A 25,576-nucleotide genomic window follows, 5' to 3' on the forward strand; every position below is an offset into this window, starting at 1 on the left:
ATTTCACTCCTTCTAAATAATCACTCATGAGAAATGAGATCCTCTGTCTGTATAGATAGGTACTGAAATGTCCATGGCGCTTTTGTGACAGAAAACAATCCAAACGACCATCCAACAGATGAACAAACAATATGTGGTGTAATGATACAATAGAATAGTGTTCAGTAATGAAAAAATGAAATGGCTATGCAATGCAACATGGATGAATCCCAAAATATTTAGGAAATCTTTAGGCAGAGTAAAAGAAGCCATATTTTAAGTACCTATTTTATGTATATATAAAATTATGAGAAATCCAAACTGATGTCCAGTGATGGCAGGTCAGTGGTTGTATGGGTTTAGACTGGCAGGTTGAGATAGCGGATAAGAAGAATGCAGACACAGGCCAAGAGGGTGTGTGGGGTAACAAAAAGCATAAAGACATTTCAGAAAGAAATACACATGTTCATTACCTTTATGGTGCTGATAGTCTTACAGTGCATTCATATGTCAACATTTGTCATCATCTAATTTAAATATGTGCACTTTATTACATGGTGGAAATGCTTCAAGAAACTTGTTTGAAAAAAAAAAACCCAAAATGTAAAATAGTATCCTATTATTTATATACAGGCACATGATATAACCTAAATCACTGAAAAAACATGGATCTTTTGAAATCCTATGTGTTCAGAACTTTCCAAAAAGAGCTTTGTACTCAACTCTGATACCAAATCCTACAAGGCCCACTATGATCTGCTCCAGCAAGTCTATCTAACTGCATCTCTTATTCTCCTTGGTCACAACAGTCATTGTATATGAACATATATACAATGGAACATTGCAGAGGCTTGCAAATAATTAAATTCTGTTATTTGCAACAACATAGACAAACCTAGAGGACATTATGTTATGTAATCAAATGCAGACACAGGAAGATGACCACACAATTCCACTCTTACAGGAAACTCCAAAATATCAACACACAGAAGGAGAAAGAAGTACGGTTCCAGAGGCTGGGAAAGGCAGCAGGAAGGGAGAAACCTGGACACATGGAGCACTGGTCAATGGATTCTAAGTTACAGTTAGATGGGAAGAATAAATTCTGATATTTTACAATAGTATGATGAATACAGTCAGAAACAATTTATCAAATTATTTGAATAAATTCAAATTTCTTCAAAATAGTCAAAAGAGAAGATTTGAGATGTTCTCACCACAGTAAAATCATAAATACTACAGGCAAAAGATTAAGCTAATGTCTTTGATTTTTTTAGTTAACAATGTATACGTATATTAAAACATCACACTGTGTCCCACACATATATTCACTTATTATGTGTTCAGTTAAAATACATTTTTAATCACAAAAAACCCTATCTTTGCCCTCTCCATATGCCAGCCCCAAAATACAAATTCTATGATAACAAGAATTTTCTTCTACTGAATCTCTAGTGCCTATGACAGTGAAAATTCTAAAAACTCAAAAGAAATATCTAAAAGTTATAACAATGGGTATACAATTAATATAGTAAATTTTTTATTAGAAAGCTTAATAAACTTCTCAGTAGGCAAGTATTAAACTGTAAAGCACAACCAAAATTTCTCATGAAATATGACTTCTTTTTCTGTCTCTTTAGCACTACATCTAGATTTAATCACAAGCTATGACTTTTTTACCTTCTTTCAGAACTGTTTAAAGATTAAAAGATGCATTCAAATATACAGTTATCCATACTGAGGATAACTGTAAAAAGTAATTATTCTAAGTTAATTGAAAAGTCTGGAAAATGACTAATTGTGTATTTAATGATTAAAAGGTGAGTGGCTATGCATATATTTGTCTTCATTAAATATCGATTTAGGATTCTTAATGTGTTTTCACAACATGTAATTTTGAAAGCAAATTGTTTATAGCAGAAAACATTTGGTATCACAATAATTAATTTGATTTCTTTACAAACACAGAACACAAGCCCAATGGTAAACATGCAAATAACTTAGTGCAAACATATTCTAGACATCACATAATTTAGTATTAAAAGCTCCAGAATCATAAGTATTTAATTAAAACAAATCTGGACTATACTTGCATTACCCAACTGTAACATTAGGGTACTCATGACTTCATACTTACTGCAACATAAGGAAATCTATCTATTAATGCTACACATTAACACTTTTATATATATGTATCTTTTAGATGTATAATATATATTTCATATATTTATACTATATAGATTATTACATATACCTTACAAAGTACATATATAAATATTTAAAACAATAAAAAGTAATAAAATCAAAAGAGAAAAAGATATTCATTGATTTATTCAAATACCTATTGAGTACTGATTATAAATGTATTAACTGAGTATTCATGTCTCCTATCCACTGAGTTACTATTAAAAATATTTCCAGGGGTTGAAGTTCAGCCAGGGATTAACCTGTTGGTTGAGATGTCCACATCCCATAATACTGGGATGTTATGCTCCTGCTCCTCACTCCAGCTTCCTGCTGATGTTCACTCTGGGATGGCCCAAGTATTTGGGGCCCTGTTGCTTAGTGGGAGACCTGCATTGAGCTTCTGCTTTTGGCGTTGGCCTGTCAGGGGGCTGCTGTTGGAATTTGGGAGTGAAACAATGTTTGGGAGGGACTCAATCTCAATCTCTAAATTCTCCCTCTCTCTCTTTCTGACTTTCCTCAAACAAAATTTAAAAATTCTAAAAATATGTTTCTGGGTTAAAAAGAAGACATTTAGACAGAACTGCTGCTCACCTACTGCCACCTCAGGTCATTAACACAATGCCAGATAAAGTGCATTCCCACACCACTACTTACTCTACACAAACACAAAATTTATTTTTTTACATTTTGGAAAAACACTAAATATCTGTGCTCTTCAGCATTTTTTTGTGATCTGGGGAATGAGGATAATATCCCCATATTGAACATCCAGCTGGCTGGCACCATACCATTAGATTCTATGAGACATTTGATAATCATATAGAGATTTACACTACTTCTCTTGAGGCTTTAAACTATTAAACATCTGATTTTTTGCTAATTACCATCTACCAAAGTAGAAATTGGGAAATATTTCCCAGAATTCTCTATTATCAATAAGTGTGTCAAGTTTTTGGGGAGAGCAAACCGTACCCAAGTTATTCAAATGATAAAGAAAATGTTTATTGGATAATGTTTATTGTATAATGAGATTTTGCTTTTAGAAAAAAAATTACATAAATAATAGTAAGAATTATTTTTGCAGAGGGAGCTGCTGTCTTTTAAGTGGCATTTTTTAAAAATGTATTTATTTTTATTGGAAAGGCAGATTTACAGAAAGAAGAGAAAGAAAGATCTTCCACTGCTGGTTCACTCCTCAAGTGACCACAACGGTCAAAACAGAGTTGATCCGAAACCAGGAGCCAGTTGCTCATTCCAGGTCTCCCATGGAGATACAGGGTCCCAAGGCTCTGGGCCGTCCTCGACTGCCCTCCTGGGCCACAGGCAGGGAGCTGGAAGGAACCACAACCGAGGACACAAACCGGCACCCATACAGGGTCCCAGCGTGTGCAAGGCTAGGAGCTTAGTCAATAGGCCATCACTACAGGCCCTTAAATGGCTTTTTTTTTTAAAGATATGTTTGAACAGGCTTATTTATAACCAACTGTTTCTCACAATAACTAGTGAAACAGACAAAAAAACCAGGAAAAATCAAAACAAGAAGGAAATCAGGAAAAATGGGTGGTATTACAAGAAAAACATTGCTCAAAAAGTTAAATTATAAACAGAAAATTCAGAGGGAATATAAGCCAATTATTAGAAATATCAAGAAACTTTAAATATAACTAGCCATAAAAATGTATATACATGAAAATGAACCATATTTCTATGTATACCTGTAAAAGTTATGAAGCATTAATTTTAATACTTTCCCCCAAAACACACATGCATACACACACATACACACACACGCACAACTACACTGTAAGCTACTGAAAAACTGATTAGGGCCCGGCGGCATGACCTAGCGGCTAAAGTCGTCACCTTGAACACGCTCAGGATCCCATATGGGCGCCGGTTCTAATCCTGGCAGCTCCATTTCCCATCCAGCTCCCTGCTTGTGGCATGGGAAAGCAGTCGAGGATGGCCCAAAGCTTTGGGACCCTGCACCTGCATGGCAGACCTGGAAGAGGTTCCTGGTTCCCGGCTTCGGATTGGCGCGCACCGGCCGTTGCAGCTCACTTGGGGAGTGAATCATTGGACGGAAGATCTTCCTCTCTGTCTCTCCTCCTCTCTGTATATCTGACTTTGTAATAAAAATAAATAAATATTTAAAAAAAACTGATTAACAAAATACTTGAATAGCTACAGCAAGTTCATAAAATCTGTACTTTAGTCATCTGTTGCTACATAAACAATTAATCCAGCCATAACGACCTAACACTACCATTCAATTTTGCTAAAAATTTTGTGGACCAAATTTTAGGAAGTTGTCAGCTGAGCAGGTCGCATTTGGGATCCTACATGCAGTTAAACCATAGGTCAGTGAAGTCACTGCACTGGATTTCCCACATGGCTTATTCACGTGGCTGGCACTTCAAGCTGACATTTGCCGACTGCTCAGCTATGGCTATGGCTGTCTCCAGCACAAGGGTTTTACGATATCTGGACATAACAAGTAACCTCAAATAACCAGTGGATTTTCTGACTTAGCCTTAGAGGTTAATCAGCATTATTTTTACCCAGACTCAAGGGGAAAGTAACAAGGTCATAATGTAGATGATCACATAGAATAGACATTTTTGTGGGTACTTTTAAAAAGTACAATGTACTGTAACCTGTATGCAAAAAAACCCAAAATATTCACAAATATTAAAGAATATACAAACAAGTCCAAGAATATGCAATATTCACAGGAAAGAAAAGTAGATATTGTAAAGATATATACTTTTAATAAATGTACAAACCCAATGTGATTCCCTAATATGAACTTTCTGATATCAAACTTTTTCCTAAAACTGTCAGATGAAGGTAGTATGAAAACTGGTGCAGAAACAAAGTGAGGACTGCAACTGAACACAGAAAGACCAGAAACAGACCCACACACACAGAAAACTGTAACGTATTTCAAAAACAGCACAGCAGAAATAAGCAAAGAGTGAAACAGATGGTTTTCTAAGAGAAAATGGAATTTTATTTATGCCTACCACATACCACCACTTCCAGGATGCTTGAAAAAATACCTGAATATTTACTGAACGCAAATCATTTAAAATATTCAATCAAAAATATAGGAAAAGATCCTTCTTGCTGTTTGGATCAAGGAGATGCCTTGAACTAGACAATCAAAGAAGATGAATAAATCAGAATATATGTATATTAAGAATTCCTTTTTATCAAAATACATCATAATGTGGGTGAAGAGTATTTGTTATTACATAAATCTACTAACAACAAATTGGGAAAATCTATGGCAACTGTTCATAATTCTAAAAGAGTAGTTTGTACAGGGCCTGGCACCAAGCCTCTGCCTGAGGCACTGGTATCCTATGTGGATACTGGTTCCTGCCTAGCTGTTCCACTTCCAATGCAGATCCCTGCTGATGACCTGGGAAAGCAGAGGAGGATGGCTTAAGTCCTTGGGTCCCTGTACCCACGTGTGAAACCTAGGGGATCACAAGTTAATCTCTTGTGCCAACTGGAGAGCAATACAGTAAATAAACTTTTTTTTATATCAGTAAACAAATACTTTAACCGCTGCCAAAGTCTCAAGTAAACTGTATGATTTTCAGTGACATGCTACGCAGTGAAGATGACAGAAAATCCAAGCCACAATAATCGTATTGACACGAACATACTTGCTACCATTCAATAAACACATAACTACCAGATGCTGTGGAAAATAACGATAGTGCAGCACAGTTCCCACTTCTCAGGCCGATAATCTGGTTAGTAAGCTCTAAAATACACATGGAGAGAAATGAGTATAATTTTTATAAAAAATTTCAAGCAAATCTATTTTTGTACATCTCAACTATCTCTACATCACTAACATGTTCTGGAGTTCTATCATCTTTTCTAATAATCCCTTGAATTCATTTTATTTTATCCCAAACTGTTCGCTTTAGCTGACATTAAAATCATTTTTGAAATTCAAGAAAACCTTACATGTATTCTTTGCAAAAACTCACTTTAAAGTGTCTTTATTTTCCTAACATGTGATTGCCGGTTTCATTAGATACAGAATTCTAATTGTAACAAATACATTATATTAATAGGAGATGCTAATAATAGGGAGGTTGAGTATTGTTTATCAAGTGTGACAAATACATCATACTAACATGAGATACATCTGCTTTCTTCTCAGGGTGCAGATTAGCAGGAAGCTGGGTCAGAAGTGAGGTGGGACTTATTCTTAGGCACTATTCATGTAGGATGTAGAAACCCCAAGTGACAACTTAAGCGCTGTGCCTATCAAAAATTTACTCTTTTGAAAAAAGCTGATAACAGCTGAGAATGTTTACAATACACATTACAGACAAAAGTACAATATCTTTTCAATTATAAGGAGTGCTCAGAAAAGGTATCAACACAATATATGCAAAGAACATGAGTAGATAATTAACAAAAACAATAAGCAATATGAAAAAACTTTCACCTTTTAAAGTAGTTTTTTTTTAAAATTATGAATTACGTTGCATTATGTGACACAGTTTCATAGGCTCTGGGATTCCCTCATCTCCTCCCCGTACCCTCCCCCCCGTGGTGGATTCCTCCACCTTGCTGCAGTATTACAGTTCAAATTAAGCTGAGATTCTTTAGTTGCAAACATATACCAAGCATAGAGTCCAGCATCTTATTGTCCAGATAAATTCAACAGTTTCTTGGGGAAACCATCTCTGGTCTGAAGGCAGAGCTGGCAGAATATCGTCACGATCAATTAGAAGCCCCAGCACAACATCAACAACAATTTATAACATTATGGAATTAATTGACATGGTATTGGGTAATCAATACGTTATAACAGTGCAAGTTCTTAACCACATCCTGTGACTACTTCATTGATCCTTCAATTTTTGTTTGTACACAGAACCGGCTGCTATACATCCTAAAGTGGCTATAGGGTACTGTTCAGCTGTCTCGTGTCTGTTTTCATTTTAATATTTAGCAGTTTATTGTGTTGACACATAATTTTGCTGAACTTGGTAGATTTTAGGATAATCTATACTGGCTTATAAATCTAACAAGGCCTTTGTCAACAGTTGAGGTGCAGAACAGTTTTAGGAGGGGTGTGCAGAGAAATCTTCCATCCGCTAGTGAGGGGTAACTAATTAAAGTAGTTTTTTTAAATTAAGGTTGAAACAACAATGTAGCATTATTTGAACTACCAGTTAGCAAAAACATGAGAACCAAGTAATACCAACATTGGTAAGGTTTTCTGGAAAAGGTGCTACTTGCGAGAATGCTGACTGATTTAACATCACAAGGAAGATTTGGTATTATGAAACAAACATTAACATATGCATAATTCCATTTCAACAATTCCTGATACAAAGTATCCATAAAGAAAAAGACACACACACACATATATAAGTATGAAAGATATATTACAGCAAAATTTTTTTATGCTGTTTTCTTGTTAATTTACCAGAAACAATATAATAGCCTTACCTGAACCGTACGCCCTGCATTGATATGTTCTTCATGCAACTTGTCCCAGACTCTACACCTTTGATACTACAAAAAAGAGGAGGGAAGATATTGAATTTTTCATCACAAAAGGATTTTTTTCAGTTGTTGCAAAAATCAGCACTCATCAAATATGAAATAGACTAGCTACAAAACATAGCAATTAATTCACTTTCCAATGACCACAAAAGCAGGACATTGTCTAGAAAATTACACTGAGATCTGGAAATAGCAAGACAAATTTTTAAAAATCAACAGACTTGGGTTGCTTTATTTTGGTGAAAAAACTGATATTGAAAACTCTATGGAAATTAAAACTATAAACTAAAAAAAGAGGATATAAAGATGTGAAAAACAATATTAACAGAAATCCTAAGAAAATTCTACTGTATATGGCAAATTACAAATGTTTGTCAATGATAATGTTAAGTATTAAAAAATTATAATTATAATTTGAAAAAAGACTGTATAACAGAATAAATAAAATGAGACTGAGCAGTTAATGCAGGTCTCATTTTTTTATCAAGGCAATATTTAGCTTTCAAAATATTGTCCAAGGGGCCCGGACTTTCCATCCAGCTCCCTTGCTTGTGGCCTGGGAAAGCAGTGGAGGATGGCCCAAAGCTTTGGGACCCTGCACCCGTGTGGGAGACCCGGAAGAGGTTCCAGGTTCCCGGCTTCAGACTGGTGCGCACCGGCCATTGCGGCTCACTTAGGGAGTGAATCATCGGATGGAAGATCTTCCTCTCTGTCTCTCCTCCTTTCTGTATATCTGACTTTGTAATAAAAATAAATAAATCTTAAAAAATAATTGTCCAAAAAGTTGATAAGAATAGAAAATTTTTTGACAGGAATCTTAAGAAAATAAGACAATATCATAGTAGAACATCTATATAGAATAAAAAAAATCAACATCAAATATCATATGTTCTTTATAGTTGGAATGAAAAAAACAAATAACAAAAAATGTCAGCAGATCTGAATGATGACATTACACACGTTGTTGATATAGTTGCACTATGACAAAATCAACCTGGAAATAATCCGAAAGGATAGAAATGTGGAAATATCCCACGTACGCATCAGATAAATGTATAACGGAATATAAGTGGGGAGCACTGAAAAACTCTCCAGGGCATTTTAATATTCCTTTTTCTTCACAGTCTTTAAATTTATCAGTGAATGGTGCAGCAAAAACCTTTTTAACATTTATAAAATTTTCACATCGCCTGAGAACAAGAACTATTAAGCCTAAAAATAACTAGACTATTAAGAAGATATGTTCACCAGACATAAACTTAACAGCATCATCAAATCACTTTCATTTAAAGAAACAGACTGAGATCTTGTGGAGGCCAATGCTGCTGAATTTACTGAAAGTACTGGAAGAGGGTGGCAGGAGGAGGAGATGGAACTAAGAGGATGCCAAAACACAACTGCAGGGATCTGCAGCAATAATTACTCATCAGCACTTTCCTATGAAGAAACTACCCGAGGTCAGAAAAAAAATCATTGAAAAACAAGTGGAGGGCCCGGCGGCGTGGCCTAGCGGCTAAAGTCCTCGCCTTGAACACCCTGGGATCCCATACGGGTACCGGTTCTAATCCCGGCAAGCTCCACTTCCCATCCAGCTCCCTGCTTGTGGCCTGGGAAAGCAGTCGAGGATGGCCCAAAGCTTTGGGACCCTGCAACCGCGTGGGAGACCCGGAAGAGGTTCCTGGTTCCCGGCATTGGATCGGCGCGCACCGGCCCGTTGCGGCTCACTTGGGGAGTGAATCATCAGATGGAAGATCTTCCTCTCTGTCTCTCCTCCTCTCTGTATATCCGGCTTTCCAATAATAATAAATAAATCTTTAAAAAAAAAAAAGAAAAGAAAAACAAGTGGAATAATCCCTAAAGGCCACACGTCAAAAACAGCTCCTGTGACCACATTTCAAGCAGAAAATTTTACAATACACAGAACCTCAGGTAGACTATCCCCAAATGTTGTGCAGAAAATCAGCAATGAACTAAAGGCTGTTCTGGTCCCACACAGGAAAACATAAAAGAAAGCCTCACTCCAGGCTTCTGCCTGGGCCAGCCCTGGCTATTTCAGCCATTTGGGGAGTGAATAAATGGATGGAAGACATCCATTTCTCTCTCTCTCTCTCTCTCTCTCTCTCTGCCTTTCAAATAAGTAAACTTTTTTTTTAAAAGATAAAACTAAAAATATTTAAATACAAAATAAATACAAAAGTATTCTAGTGGGTTAAGTCACCATCTGCAATGTTGGCATCCCACATAGGTGTCAGTTCAAGTCCTGGCTGCTTCACTTCTGGCCTAGTTCCCTGATAGTGGCCTGGGAAAAGGAATGCAATATGACTCCAGGGCTTGCATCTCTGCAGTCAAGTGGGAGGCCTGGGGGAAGCTCTCTGCTCCTGGCTTCAGCTTGGCCAGCACCAGGCACTGTGGCCACATGTTTGGTTGTTTTTCTCTCTTCATAACATTTTCCAATAAATGCCTTTTTAGACAAAAAGTATCCAAAAAGTTCAATACCCAGCAAAGTTTCACAATGTCTGCAACAGTAAGCAATTACCATATATGAAAAAAAGCTCAAAAATATGATCTGCATTGAGAAAATCAGTCAATAGAAATGAGTAAGATATGATAAAATGATGGAATAAGGTATATTATAAGCAATTACCAAGTACTTCATGTAGCCAAGAATGCAGAAAAAAAATCAGTATATATAGAAGACACATTAAAGGCATCTTTATTTATGACTTGATAGGTAGAAGCACAGGGGGCAGGGAGAGAAGGAGTGCTCCTTTCTTCTGAGTCATTCCCTAACTACCTGCAATGATTGGGGCTGCCCCAAAACTGAACATGGGAACTCAGAATGCAAGGTAGGTCTGACACATAGGTGGCAGAACTCAATTACCTGAGCCATCATCACTGCCTCCTAGGCCCTGCATTGGCAGGAAGTAGGATCAGGAGCTGCAGCCAGGAACTGAACCCAGGTATCCTGATACCGGATGTGCCTTTTACCTACTAAGCTGAAAAACTGTTCTACAAAACATTCTACAATATTAAATTTCTAGAGAGGAAAAAAGAAGATCTGAAATAAAAAGTACACTGGATATGATTATTAGCACAGGAAACAATGCAAAAGAAAGGATTAATAAACGTAAAGACAAAGCAATAGAAATGATACAAATGAAATACAGAGAAAAACAGATTGAAAATAAATTACAACAGCACCAGTGAGTTGTGGATTAAATGATAACAAAATGATGTACAAATAATAGAGTAGATGGGACTGGAAAAAAATTTTTTAAATGGCCGAAGTTTTTCCAAATTTGGTAAAAAAAAAAAAGCATAAATCCACAAATGTAAGATGCTCAAAGAACAATAAAGTGAAGAAAACTGTACTAATCATATCACAACAGTACTACTTCAAAGAGGGGCCTTGCATTGTGGCATAGCCCATGAGGCCACCATCTACAACACCAGCATCCCCTATGGGTGACAATTCATAACCTGGTGACTCCATTTCCATCCACCCTGATGAGAAAAGTAGCAGAAGGTGGTCCATGTTCTTGGACCTCTGATGCCCTCGTGGGAGACATGGATGGACCTCGGGACTCCTGGCTTTGGCCTGGGCACCCCCGACCATTGCAATCCTCTGGAGAGCGAATCAGCAGATGGAGGATCTCTTTCTGTGTCTCTCCCTCTCTTTCTGTAACTTTTTCAAATAAATAAATAAATGGAAATAAATCTTTAAAGCAATGACAGAGAATTACTTAAAATAATTTCTGACAAAAAAAAAAATCTTAAAACAGCCTGAGGGGATGATGTTTGACCGAGCATTAGGACATTTGCACACCCTGTGGGAGTATCTGGATTCAGTACCGGCTTCTGGCTGCTGGCTCCAGCTTCCTGATAATGTGGAGCCTTGGAGGTAGTAGTGATGGTTCAAGTGATTCAGTTCTTGCCACCCACATGGGAGGCTGGACTGAGCTCCTGACCCCCGTGTCTGGCCTAGGCTAGCTCTAGCCATTATGGGCATCTGGAGGTAAACCAGCAGATGGGAGCTCTCTCTGTCTATCCATCTGTCTGCCTGTCTCTCTCAATCTGTCTTTCAGATAAGAAAGAAAAAAACATTTTTAATTCTTCCAAAAAAAAAACAGCCAAAAGGAAAAAAAAATATCTACACTACAGCCAAACAAAGATGTAAGACTTTTGAGAAATAATACAAGCCAGAAGAGAGCAGAGAAAGATCTTAAAGGTGCCAAAAAACAACAGAAAAGTCAAAGTAGAATTTCATATGTAGAGGAAATATTTTTAAAACAGAGCAAAATAAGAAAAAATAAAAGACAGGATTCATCCCCAGTGGGGAGGCAGTTGGATTCCTGCCACCTATGTGGCGTGCATTCCTAGCTCCCAATGTCAGCCTCAGCCCAGCCCCCCACCACTGCATACATCTGAGGAATGAACGTGTGGATCGGAGCTTTTTCTGTTTTCTGTATCCTTCCATCCTCTACCTCTCAGACATGCAAATTTTTACCAAAAAAAAAATGTTAGGATGTATTTCAAGCTAATGAGAAAATGGTACCCCACAAAGACTGGTTCTACACAAAGGAATAAAGAAACCAGTAAATACACATGCAAAAATGGAAATTTCTTCATCTTAAATTTTAAATTTCTTTGAAAGACAACAACTATGTATTATAAGTTTAGTATTATATGTAGAAGTAAATGTGTGATTCAAAAAGCATAAAGACCTCTTGTGTATTATTAAAAGGATGTTTTATAGGAAGTGATATCCATAACAATATGGGAAGGTAGCAAACAGGTAGTCTACCAACTCCCTCTCCACTTGCTTAAGCAACTGCCATGTCCCTAATACTAGAGAAATCTTCAGAAGATAGTTTCAGAGAGAATCTAGGGATCCCAGATGCCACACACAGCTAAGGGAAGGGATGAGGTGCCACAATCAGGAAGATTAAACTTGGACCAGAAATCTACAACTGGTGTTGAGTCTGCTCTGCTTCGTGACTACTTGCTTTCTCTAATACTTTCCTTCTTTCAGCTTAAAGGGCTAGTCCACAAAACTGACACTGTATTTGCCCATCTAGCCTTGCCAACACTATCTCTGCCACAACCATTACCTTGGACAAAATAAACACACCCCAGTAGGTAGCAGACTGGAAGACTGACATATTTGAGAAACTGAGTAGCTAACAAGAGCCACAGATATTGACATGTGGAGGTTTCCTACTAAATTAGAGCCTCACGTATTTACCCCTCAAGGCAACAAGGCTGCCAGTACTATACTGCTACCCACATGCACACTCACATATGCCTTCCAGGGAGCTTTCTTAAATATCAGCCAGCCAAGAAAGCCTATATACGAAAGGGAAAGAGTTAGGGTTGGAGGGGGGAGAAAAAAAGAACTTAGAGAAAACAAGGCATGTTAGAAGGTAACTTAAAAAGAACTAATACCACCACCACAGATGTGATACAATACTGCATCACGAAACAGAAAGAGCATTCTCTTTATAGGGAGCAATGATGTGTGCTTGTATATAAACACACTGAGAGTAAAAAGAAGATGCAAGGAGGAGTGTAGTTCCAGTTATTTCATCTCAGCTGGAATATGGAGGTGGTAGCTGGTGCTGGAATAGCCAATTTACATCTAAGACCCAATCAAGCTGACAATAGAGAGCAAGATTAAAAAAAAAAAAAAAGTTGCCACCAGTGCAACTCTTTAGTATGAGATTCCAAACAAAAAAAAAACTCCACTTAGAAAAATACACTACCAGTGTATTTTCTATCTCTTGTGCCTTAATCAAAAAATAAATAAGACAGTATATGCTACACAATAAGTTTTTCCACTAAATCTCAATAATATGAAACAAAGAAAATCATGTTCCAAGCTCCCTATCTCATCATTCCTATTAACTATGCTAAGTCTATCTCATATCAACCAAGAGAGCTGAATGCTAACACTTCAAATTTCAGTATTACATTCTAATCAAGCCCATCATGTGTAATAAAATGCTATGCTGAAGGACCTATGGAATACAGCCCCAGGTGTCCACAGCACACTACTTTCATTGTTTTCAGACATTGCAGAATCACCCCACCAAGGCTTACCTTCAACTTCCCTTTAGCCTGACTTTCTTTTAAATTTATATCGGATGATTGATGGCCAGCATAATATTTTATCTTTCTACACCTCTCCCGGGAGAAGAATACACCTTTTTGAAAATGGGACACTGGCAAACACCTGGAGTCCAAAATTAGTTCTTCATTTTTTTGTCCAGAGTGAGTACTGCAGATTATAAATATTCTTACTTTACCACAGCATATCCATTCATACACATGCTATTCATTCTTTTTTTCTTTTTAAGATGTTCTTTTTTTTTCCCCTTTTACTTGAAAGGCAGAATTACAAAAAGAGACAGAGACAGAAAGAGATCTCCCATCAATTGGTTGACTAACCAAATGACAACAGTGACAAGTGCTGCACTGGTCCAAAGTCAGGAACCAGGAGCTTATTTGAGTCTTCCACGTGGATATAGGGGCCCAAACACTCGAACCATCCTCTGCTGCTTTCCCAGGATATCAGCGGGGAAGCTGGATCAGAACTACAACAGCTGGGGCTCAAACTCATACCTGCACAGGATGTGGGTCCCCACAGGCACCTTAACTTGTTACGTCACAGTGCTGGCCCCAATGCATGAGAAATCTGGCCTGAGTTCTGTGCTGTTTAATTTGGCCTAGACAAGCCCTCGTTGCTGCAGGCATTTCGAGAATGAAACAGTGTACGGAAGATACACGGCCGGCCTGCGTGTTTCTGTGTTTCTGCCTTTCAAACACAATGAAAACAAAATTAAACTAAATTAACACATTATTAAATATATATATTTGAAAGTCAGAGCTACAAAGAGAGAGTGACAGAAAAAAATCTTGTAGCCTAGCAACTAAATCCTCACCTTGCACGTGCTGGGATCCAATATGGGTGCCGATTCATGTCCCAGCTACTCCACTTCCCATCTAGCTCCCTGCTTGTGGCCTGGGAAAGCAGTAAAGGACTGCCCAAAGCCTTGGGACCCTGCACCCACGTGGGAGACATGGAAAAAGCTCCTGGCCCCTGCCTTCGGATTAGCTCAACTCTGGCCATTGTGGCTACTTGGAGAATAAAAAAGTGGACAGAAGATCTTTCTCTCCATATATTTGACTTTCCAATAAAAATAAATCTTTAAAATAAAAACAAGAGAATTCTGTAATCTGTTGAGGCACTGTTGTTTGCCCTTGTGAGATGGTTTTTGCAACTTTTGTGAGATTAGGAGTTAATGTTACTGATAATGTCTAGGTGAGTGGGCCTTTTAACAATTCATGAGAATTCATGCACACAGGAGTACAGTTAAACCTATAGTTGTAGGAGGATTTAATATTTGAAACTTTTGTCTTGGATCTTTATCTTCTTTCCCTTTTGATATATTTCTCCCATTAAATGATAGATAAGTTGTAGAAATAGAAATATAGTAGGAATGTATTACTGATTAAGATGTAACTGTATGTGCCCTGGCCTTGGAGTCCTGCCTGTCATCCAATGACTACTACTAAAGAATGGATAATGCCTTGCTTTGAAGAAAAACGATTATAGTAACTTACAGAATTATCTTTAAGAGTACCTGGTTAGCCATGAAATAAAAAATAAAATAATCAAACATTTGTGCATGCCCTTATTCATGAAGTTAAAAATAGAACAATCAAATGTTCGTGCAGAGGCTTGTGATATGTCTGTGTAAACAAAAAGGACAGCTTCTTGAGCTGTTGATGGAGGGCATCAAGTTGAACTATTGATGGAGGGCACCCGTGACCATGTCCATGTCTCTTTTCCTCGCCAAATCCACATACCCTTTTCAAGCCCTGAACGCAGCTGGAGCTGGTCTCCAGCAAGAAGTAAAGCAGCCAGGACATGAACCAGCACCTATAAAAGATGCCAGTGTTGTAGGCGATGGCTCAACCAGTTACACCAATATTCTTTTAAAAACATTCATCTTGGGCTGTTGTGGTAGCCTACTGGCTAAAGTCCTTGCCTTGCATGTGCCGGGATCCATTATGTCCAGACTGCTCCACTTCCCATCCAGCTCCCTGCTTGTGGCCTGGGAAAGCAGTAAAGGACAGTCCAAGGCCTTGGAACCCTGCACCCGCATGGGAGACGGAGGGGGCTCCTGGCTCCCGGCTTCAGATGGACTCAGCTCTGGCCATTATGGCCACTTGGGGAGTAAACCAGCTGATGGAAGATCTTTCTCTCCATCTCTCCTTCTCTCTGTTAATCTGACTTTCCAATAATAATAAATAAGTTTAAAAAAAAAAAAGCTCATCTTAGAGCCAGGGCAGTGGTGCAGTAGGCTAGCTCTCTGTCCTGTGGCACTGACATTTCCTATGGGCACTTATTTGTGTCCTAGCTGTTTCACTTCCCATTCAGTTCTCTGTTTATGGCTTGGGCAGGCGATAGAGGATTGCCCAAGCCCTTGGAACCCTGCGCTCACATAGGAGAGCTAGAAGAGGCTTTTGACTTCAGATCAGCTCAGCTCTGGCTATTGCATTCATTTGGAGAGTGAACCAATAGACGGGAGATCTTTCTCTCATTTTCTTTGTAAAATATGCCTTTCAAATAAATTAAATATTTTTTTAAATATTCACTTATTTTCTATACTTCTTAAATAAAGTTTAAAGACTAGGAAGATAGTTGGTATGTATCTATAGGAGAAAAAACTTTTATTTGTTGAGAGACTGGCATTGTCAGGTAGAGGGTTAAGTGGCTGCTGCAGTGCTAGTATCCACCAGTTCAAGACCAAACTGCTCCATTTTAGATCCAGTTCTGTTAATATGCCTAGGAAACCAGCAGAGGACAGTCAAATGCTTGGGATCCTGCACCCATGTGGGAAACCTGGAACAAGTTCCTGGCTCCTGGCTTTGTCTGGATCAGTTCCGGTCATTATGCCTGATGGGGACTGAACCAAGAGATGGAAACCCTTTCTCTTCCTATCTGTCTGTCTCTCTCTGTGTGTGTAATTATGCCTTTCAAATAAATAAAACAGGGGCTGGTGCTATGGCAAAGTTAGCTAAGCCCTTTGCCTTAGGCACCAGCATCCGGTATAGACACTGGTCCTAGTTCTGGCTGTTCCACTTTTGATCCAGTTCCCTGCTTATGTCCTGGGAAAGCATCAGAGGATGGCTGAAGTGCTTGGACCCCTGCATCCACATGGGAGACTCAGCAAAGCTCCTGGCTTTGGATCTGCCCAGCTCTAGATGTTGCAACCATTTGAGGACTAGGCCAGCGAATGGAGATCTCTCTCTCTCTGTCTTTCCCTCTCTCTCTCTCTCTCTCTCTCTCTCTCTCAGGTAAAATGAATAAATCTTTAAATAAAATCTTTTAAAAAAGAAGCTACCCAGCTAAACTTAATGAGTTTTGTTTATATTTGAAATATTTATGTTATACAAAACCATACCCTGGGTTTCCAATCTTCAAACAAACAAAAGACCAATGTAGAACCATACAATGTAAAATGTAGAGTGGAAGAGGTTCTTTTAAATCATTACACAGGATGATATAACCTGGTAAAGCAATGTGACATTCCCACAATGCCACAACTCCCCTAAAACATGACAAGTGCCAGTTCTATGCAGCCTCCAGCACAGTCCCTAAGATAATTTTATCTTCTCTCTACATATTGCCTCAACTGATCTAGGCAGTATCTCTCAGTTTGGGAAGCAGCAACGTTAAAAAAAAAATCCCTCATATATGTGCACTTAAAGGAGAGAGAAGTTGCTAATAAATAATCAAATTAAAATAAAAACACCTTACCATTGAGTGAATGTAATTAAAGGAAGATCCATCAGCCAAATTTTACTACCTTCATATTATGATGCACTATCAGTTTATATATTAATAACTGCTTAAAACTTCAAAAGTACAAATAAAAAGGCAGAGATTCTATTTCTATATTCTTTCCTACAACGGAAAATATATGAGAGACATATTTGCGGAAATAAACAAAAAGGATATTATTAAATCAATAGGACTTAAGTGTTTTAGCAAAGTATTTAATATTCTAAATTTAGCTACCAATACACAAAAAATATAAATCAGATTATGCAACTGTTTCTTCTGACGGAAAATGAAAAAAAAAATTTACCTTCTCAATATTTATCTGGTGTTTTCTTAATCTTTCCAGGTCTGTTGGGATTACTATCTTAGTGAATTTCTGGATAGCTGGCTCAAGACGGCGTAATTTCACTTTTTCTTCATCTTCAGACATCCTAGAAAATGCTGTGTCAATTCTACTGGCAAGAACTGTCTTCTCCACTCATACAGGACAAACCTAAAAAGGAGCAACTTCTTTAAGGATTTTTAAAAGCACTTTCATTATTTTTAAAAGCCAAAAGTTAGGAATCTTAGTGATTTATTATAACTACATATCCAACTCCATATGGAACCCACATGAGTGCAGGGTCCGAAGGCTTTGGGCTGTCCTTGACTGCTTTCCCAGGCCTCAAGCAGGGAGCTGGATAGGAAGCGGGGCTGCTGGGATAAGAACTGTGCCCATAGGGGATCCCAGTGCATGCAAGGTTAAGACTTTAGCCGCTAGGCATAGTGCAGGGCCCAAAAATTTAATATGCTCCTATTAAACTCTACTTCCTTAATTTTAAGGTAACTATGTAATATTTTATTATTATTTTTATTGCAAAGTCAAATAGAGAGAAGAGACACAGAGAAAGATCTCCCATCAAATGATTCACAAAGGCTGGAGCTGAGCCGATACAATCCCAGGAGCTAGGAGCTTCTTCTGGGTCTCCTACATGGGTGCAGGATCCCAAGACCTTGGGCTGCCCTTGCCTGCTTTCCCAGACCACAAGCAGGGAGCTGGAAGGTAAGTGGAGCAGCCAGGATATGAATTGGTGCCCACATGGGATCCTGGTACACAAAAGGTGAGGACTTTATCCACTAGGCTACCACACCAGTCTGTAACTATGTAATTAAAGTAATTATACACTTCTACATCATAACATAAAAATCTTCCTATTGATGTACTTTAAATTGCTTCTACCCTTTCTTACAAAGTAATTAGTATTGCCCACAATCAACACAAACATCCAGTGACAGAGGTACTAAGAAATTATATTCCTAACAGTATAATCAAATGTTTTTCTGTTCACCAACAATTATTTACCAGTGTTTCAAAAAAAAAAAGTCTAGGAGTGTGCCTTTAGGGCCAAGGTAGGAGATGGTAGGGAAATGAACAGACCCAGAACCACACCCAGAATTCAGGAAGAGAAAATTTGATCTGATTTATAAATTGGAGTTTATCCAGAGTTTATCAGACCTTATATGAACAACAGGCTTTAATATATTAACTACACTTGAAAATCACTGTTACACACCATGCCAGCTTATTCGCCACAACTTTTTTCATACCTAAAAATAATTTTAGATAATCTTACTGTAACCACTGGTCTTCCTATCTCAGGTTCCACAGATATAGTAATTCCTATATTTTATTTAGTCCCAAAAAAGTTTCAGAAAATTGTGACTGTATTGTATTTTGAAGATAGAGTTGATTGCTTCCCAGAGATTCTCAGACATCTATCATCTCAAAAACATTAAGAACCACTGCTCTAAATGCTCTAAATCTCAATTTTCTTCCATAGTTGAAAATACTAAAGTATAGTTTGTATGGATTGTTGCTACCAGTCATTCAACAATAACTTGGTTTTCATGCTTGATATCTCCCATGCAAAAGAAAAGAAAAACATTTCCAGATACCAAAAACAAAAATAGTAATAGAACTATAATCATATGGGGGCCAGCATGGTGGCACATAAAGTTAATTCTAGTGGAGCTAGCATCCCACAAGTACAGGTGCAGGTTCTAGTCCTGGCTGCTCCACTTGTGATCCAGATCCCTGCATGGGAAAGCACAGAAGGATGGCCCAAGTCGCTGGGCTCCTGCACTGGCATGTAGACCCAGAAGAAGTTACTGGCTTTGGACTAATCCAACTCTGACCCAATACAGCCATTTGCGGAGTGAACTAGTGGATGGAAGATCTCTCTTTTTCTGCCTGTCCTCTCTACCTGTAACTCAGACTTTCAAATAAAATAAGTAACCTTTAAAAAAATTATAATAGAAACTGCAAAAACATGGAGAATCTTACTGCCCAAGAAGAAAGTCCACAACTTCCACTCACTCCAACAAAGACACCAGGAAAATTCATAGCCCAGCAACCAGAAATAATAATCCAAACATAAATCATGATTTTAAATATTGACAAATATAAAGATAGAATTCTCCAAAAAATTGCATGATATTAATGAAATAATAAGTCTATCTTACTATAAGACAAGTAAAAATTTTAGAAATGAAAACCTCAAAAGATGGATTAAACAGTAAATGACACAATTGGGGGCCCAGCGTGATGACCTAGCAGCTAAAGTCCTCGACTTGAACACGCCAGGATCCCATATGGGTGCTGGTTCTAATTCGGGTGGTTCCACTTTCCATCCAGCTCCCTGCTTGTGGCCTGGGAAAGCAGTCGAGGACGGCCCAAAGCCTTGGGCCCTGCACCCATTTGGGAGACCCGGAGAAGGCTCCTGGCTCCTGGTTTTGGATTGGCGCAGCTCCAGTCATTGTGGCCACTTGGGGAGTGAATCATTGGATGGAAGATCTGTCTCTCCTCCTCTCTGTATTTCTGACTTTGCAATAAAAATAAATAAAATCTTTTTAAAAATACAATATAATTGCTCTTACAAGTACGTTCATACTGCCACCTAGATTATTTCTTTAAAACACATGGATATAGGGCCTGGCAGCGTGGCCCAGCGACTAAAGTCCTCGCCTTGAAAGCCCCGGGATCCCATATGGGCGCCGGTTCTAATCCCGGCTGCTCCACTTCCCATCCAGCTCCCTGCTTGTGGCCTGGGAAAGCAGTCGAGGACGGCCCAAAGCTTTGGGACCCTGCACTCGTGTGGGAGACCTGGAAGAGGTTCCTGGTTCCCGGCATTGGATCGGCGCGTACCGGCCCGTTGCGGCTCACTTGGGGGCTTTGGGCCATCTTCCAGTGCTTTCCCAGGCCACAAGCACAGAGCTAGATGGGAAGTGAAGCGGCTGGAACATGAACTGGCGCCCATATGGGCTGCTGCACTTGGAGGTAGAAGATTAGTCAGCTGAGCCATTGCGCCAGCTCCCAGAGTCTTCTTAGTGACCCCTAATTGTTGACTTACTTATCTTGTCTTCACTGTTCTGCTATACTATTTAATGACTTTCTTTTTTTATTAAATGGCATTTCCAGATTAGGGTCATACAAGACTCAGCTTTCTGTATATAAGGAAATTTGCTACCATCAAACCATTTCCCAGGAAAACATACTGTTTCAAGAACATCCCAAGAAACTTTTCCAACTCTTAATCTCTCTCTAGCTAGTATTTTTGTTTTTTTTTTCTCTACCATGTTCCATTTTTCTAAAACTACAATTAAATATGTGTATGAAACTCAGAGCACAAAACCACAATTCATGATATTGTCAAAACCAAAAGTTGTCTACCAGCGAATAACTCAAATTTTTGAAAACTTTTTATGGGAAGGTCCTAATTCACTATATAAAATGCAGGTTAAATGTCTAATTTAATAATGAATAAAAGCATATTTCAGTACTTTTTGATTTTCCAGTCGTAAATTTGGAATATATTTCTGATATAATGAAGACACAAAAAAATTCCCATTGATGTCTTTTAAAAATGTTTGGTTTTCATCTACTTGAAATGCAGAGGAACAGAGAAAGACAGTGACTAAAAGATGTTCTAAGTGCTGATTCGTTCCATAAGTGTTCCCAACATCTCAGAAGTGAACCAGGCCAAAGCTAGGAGCCCAGAACTCCATCCATGTCTCCCATGTGTATTGCAAAGGCCCAACCACCTGATATCATCTGCTACCTCCTGGGATGCATTATCGGTAAGCTGGACCAAAAGATGACACAAGATGGCCCTGGAGTATCTTAGGTGCCGAGAGTAATAAAATTCTTAAAAAAAATAAAAATAAAAATGAGAAGGGTACGTTAAAAGGATACAGAAAGTAACTGGAAAATAATTCTAACCTCAAAGCTGAAACAAATTACAACATAAAATAAGAAAAGTGTGTAAGATCATAATCAATAGGAAACTAAGTATCTGAGTCTACACTGATACAAATCAGTAAATACAAATAAATAAACGCGGCATGTGAATATCATTATATAAGTACTCTAATTAACAAATAGGGAAGTAAAAAAAACAACCACCACAGTAATAATCACTGGGTAAGACCCATCAATGGATGCTAAAGCTAGCAAGGGACTGTGAGAGGAAACACAGGATATTTGCTTAGTTTCCTCCCAAGATATCAACTAATTATAAAACAGAATCATTACATCGGAGAATCACAACAAGCATTATCTTAAGTAAGATCATCAAGTTAGTGTCATTATCAGTCAATCACATCATGTATTCCCGATGTGATGAACTGGGAAGGGCACATTTTTGTGGCAGCACCAGCAAAAAAAGGCATGATCTTGTCATAATTGTGAGAAACCATGGGACAAGCTCCCTTTGATGAACACCATGAAAGAACTGGTTAGGATTCTTCGAAAGTATAAAGCTCATAGGGGCAAGGGACGGGAAACCCCAATGCCTATTAAACTGTGTCATAAAATAAAATTTTTTTAAAAAAAGGGTCAAAGGAGCTAGCATGGTGGCATAGCAAGCTAATCCTCCACTGTAGTACCAGCATTTCCATATGGATGTAGTTTGCATCCAGCTGCTCCACTTCTAATTCAGCTCCCTATTAATGGTCTGGGAAAGCAGAAGAGGTTGGCCCAAGTCCTTGGCCCCCTACACCTGCGAGGAGACCTGGAAGAAATTCTTGGCTCCTAGCTAGACCTGCAAAGCTCTGACCATAGCAGCCTTTTGGGAAGTGAACCAACAGATGGAAAATCTTTCCGTCTCTCCCTCTCTCTCATTAATTCTTTCAAGTAAAAGAAATGTTTCTTAAAAGAAAGTATAAAGGTCATTAAAGACAAGAAAAGATATAAAAATCATCATAGAATGCAGAACAAGACCCAGACAGGCCATGACAATACTACATGGAGTCTTACATTGGTCCTGGATTAGGAAATTAATCAAATCTAAAGAAAGTAGCACAGTTAATAGTACTACTGCTATAGTTCTAATGCTACCTTATTTTTAACAACTGTACTGTAAAATTTTAACACTGGCAGGTACTGTAGAGAACTCTAGAATTTCAACTGTAAATTTACCTCACATTCAATTAAAACAAAAACCTAAAAGTTGATGCTTCCCCTAAGATCATTGAAAACATCCAGACCTGGCACGATAGCCCAGTGGCTAAATCTTCCCCTTGTATGTGCCCGGATGCCATGTGGGCACTGATTTATGTCCCAGCAGCTCCACTTCCCATCCAGCTCCCTGCTGTGGCCTGGGAAGGCAGTCGAGGATGGCCCGAAGCCTTGGGCTCCTGCACCCGCGTGAGAGACCCAGAAGAAGCTCCTGGCTCCTGGCTCCTGGCTTCAAATTAGCTCAGCTCCGGCCGATTTGGCAACTTGAAGAGTGAACCAGCAGGTGGAAAAATTTTTTTCTCTTTATCTCCATCTCTCTGTGTACCTGCCTTTCCAATAAAAATGGGTAAATCTTAAAAAGAAAACATTTAGAAATCAAAGAATCACAACGTTATCATATTCACGGTCCCAATTATTGCATTGGTGGATACCAGCTTCATGACACATGTTGACAACTACTAAGAGCTGGATACCACAAGACTCATGTTTGTGATGAAGAAAAGGTACTAAGAGGTTAGTTATGGTACTTAAGAAGTTATTTGTAAGTAAAAACTTCAATTTCCCAAGAAGTCTCAAGTTGTGGACAACCTGGCCTTGGGTTTGGCAGCAGTGCCCGAATTCTGTGTGTTTTGAACTGATGATGAACTTGAAAAGTCAAGCCCTTAGGTACCACCTTACAGACGTTCCGAGTTCTACACCTCAAAGGAAAGAACCTGCGTGCTGCAGGCTCCGGCCTCTGGCTGCCCGAACCTCCCCTCACGATCCTGGGGCGTCACCCCTCGTAGTTCACCCACCGCCACCTGGAGGACCATATACTCCAAAACCCTGCACGAGCGAGCCGATGGGCGGGCCTGTCACACTCTGGGACCAGCCAAGCGGCCACGGGCAGGAGAGGAGCCGACCCCAACACGGAGAGGCCATCACGCTCGCCCCGTCCGCGGCCTCCCCACACCAGCTGCGAACGCTCGGCCAAAAACGAAACTGGAGGCAGAAGCTCCGCCACTTCTGGCAGCCAGGGTCACAGCCAAGCCACTGGCTCTTCTGGCCTGACGCGGGACTTCCCGCCAGGCGTCTACACCACGTCGGGCTGAGGAACCGCGCCCCCCGCGCCTCACAGGGCCGGCGCCCCCAAAGCGTCCTCCCGCCAGCCCCTTACCTCCCGCCCGGGCGCTCGAGGCCGGCCTTGTGCCGGGCGCAGGCGCGGGCGTGACGGGGCGGGGCGTCGCCAGAGGCGAGCCGCGCTGGCTCCGCCCCCTCCCGCCCCTCGACGCCGCCCGGCCGGCTTTGGTGGTCACCAGGTGAGTACAAATGTAGGTGCGGTTCTAGACCACGGAAACTCTGTGTTAAGGAATGTTCTGGGTTTGCTTTGTGGCGCTGCTACACGGGAGCCCACAGAAGAAACCACTCAAGCGCTTTTTAAGTTGCTATTGTGTTGGCAGGCAGTACCCATTTGTCTACTCCTCTGCTTTTTTGTTCTTTTTCCATCTATTTTCCTAGGATGTAATGGTACACATTATTGCTCCTGTACATGCGTAGAAACAAAACGAAAATGCTGTGCTTTCTCCTCCGATCCGAAAAGCACCGTGAGTAGTAAGTAGCTTATTCTGTCACAGGCCCAGCATTTGAAGCTCAGACAGGTTGCAATGAATTCCAAAAACTGTACCCTCAGTTTTATACAGGGTGACTCTGAGGCTCAACAAAGTTTTATGAGGCTCACTCCAGTCTAGCCCGTTTGCGACAGGGAGGGAGCGCTTGGATTTCCTAATTTACTTCCGGATGCTATTCTAGTTAGACCGGCTGCTGCCATGTGAGCAAGCAGGTGCCTGACTTTGGAGCCCGGTCCAAGATACAGGTCCTCCTCTCTGAGGGCCTCATGTCCGGACTCAGCCCTTTTCTCTATGATGCTGTGATTGTTCACCTGACTGGCTAAGAATACATTCAGTGATAGCAGCTGTTCTCTGGATGTGCAGACCAGAGATAATGACATCCCGTCTGTAGGTTCTTCGGGTAGACTGGAAATGGACAGATTATAAAAGATTGGGGGCCCGGCGCTGTGGCCTAGCAGCTAAAGTCCTCACCTTGAACGCCCCGGGATACCATATGGGCGCTGGTTCTAATCCCGGCAGCTCCACTTCTCATTCAGCTCTCTGCTTGTGGCCTGGGAAAGCATTAGAGAATGGCCCAAAACGTTGGGATCCTGCACCCACGTGGGAGACCCAGAAGCAGCTTCTGGGTCCTGGCTTCTGATCAGCATAGCTCTGGCTGTTGCAGCCACTGGGGGAGTGAATCAGCGGATGGAAGATCTTTCTCTCTGTATCTGATTTTCCAATTAAAAAAAAATCTTTTTAAAAAGAGAATTGCTTTTTACAGAGTGTGTTCCATGTGCTAGCACTGGACTAAGCACTTTATATATAAGTCACTTAAGCCCAACAGCAAACTCCCAAGTAAGTATTATAATCCTCCACATTTTATAGACTACAAAATGGGGGCTGGAAAAATAATTTTCCCCAGGGCCCAGG

At 39.7% G+C, this 25,576-nt stretch overlaps 1 protein-coding gene across 1 annotated transcript in view; it reads right to left on the bottom strand.

Moving 5' to 3' along the window:
• Nucleotides 1–24,364, bottom strand: part of STX17 (syntaxin 17) — a 61,738-nt gene extending 37,374 nt beyond the window's left edge. The window contains exons 1-3 of the mRNA XM_058672467.1: nt 24,214–24,364; nt 17,871–18,056; nt 7,657–7,722 (exon numbers count right to left, since the gene is read on the bottom strand). Of these exons, the coding sequence (XP_058528450.1) occupies nt 7,657–7,722; nt 17,871–17,993 (189 nt within the window). The 5' untranslated portion in view covers nt 17,994–18,056; nt 24,214–24,364. The remainder of the gene's footprint in view (nt 1–7,656; nt 7,723–17,870; nt 18,057–24,213) is intronic.
• Nucleotides 24,365–25,576: the final 1,212 nt, after the last annotated feature.

This window comes from Ochotona princeps, chromosome 14 (assembly GCF_030435755.1).
Source record: "Ochotona princeps isolate mOchPri1 chromosome 14, mOchPri1.hap1, whole genome shotgun sequence".
Lineage (NCBI taxonomy): Eukaryota > Metazoa > Chordata > Mammalia > Lagomorpha > Ochotonidae > Ochotona > Ochotona princeps.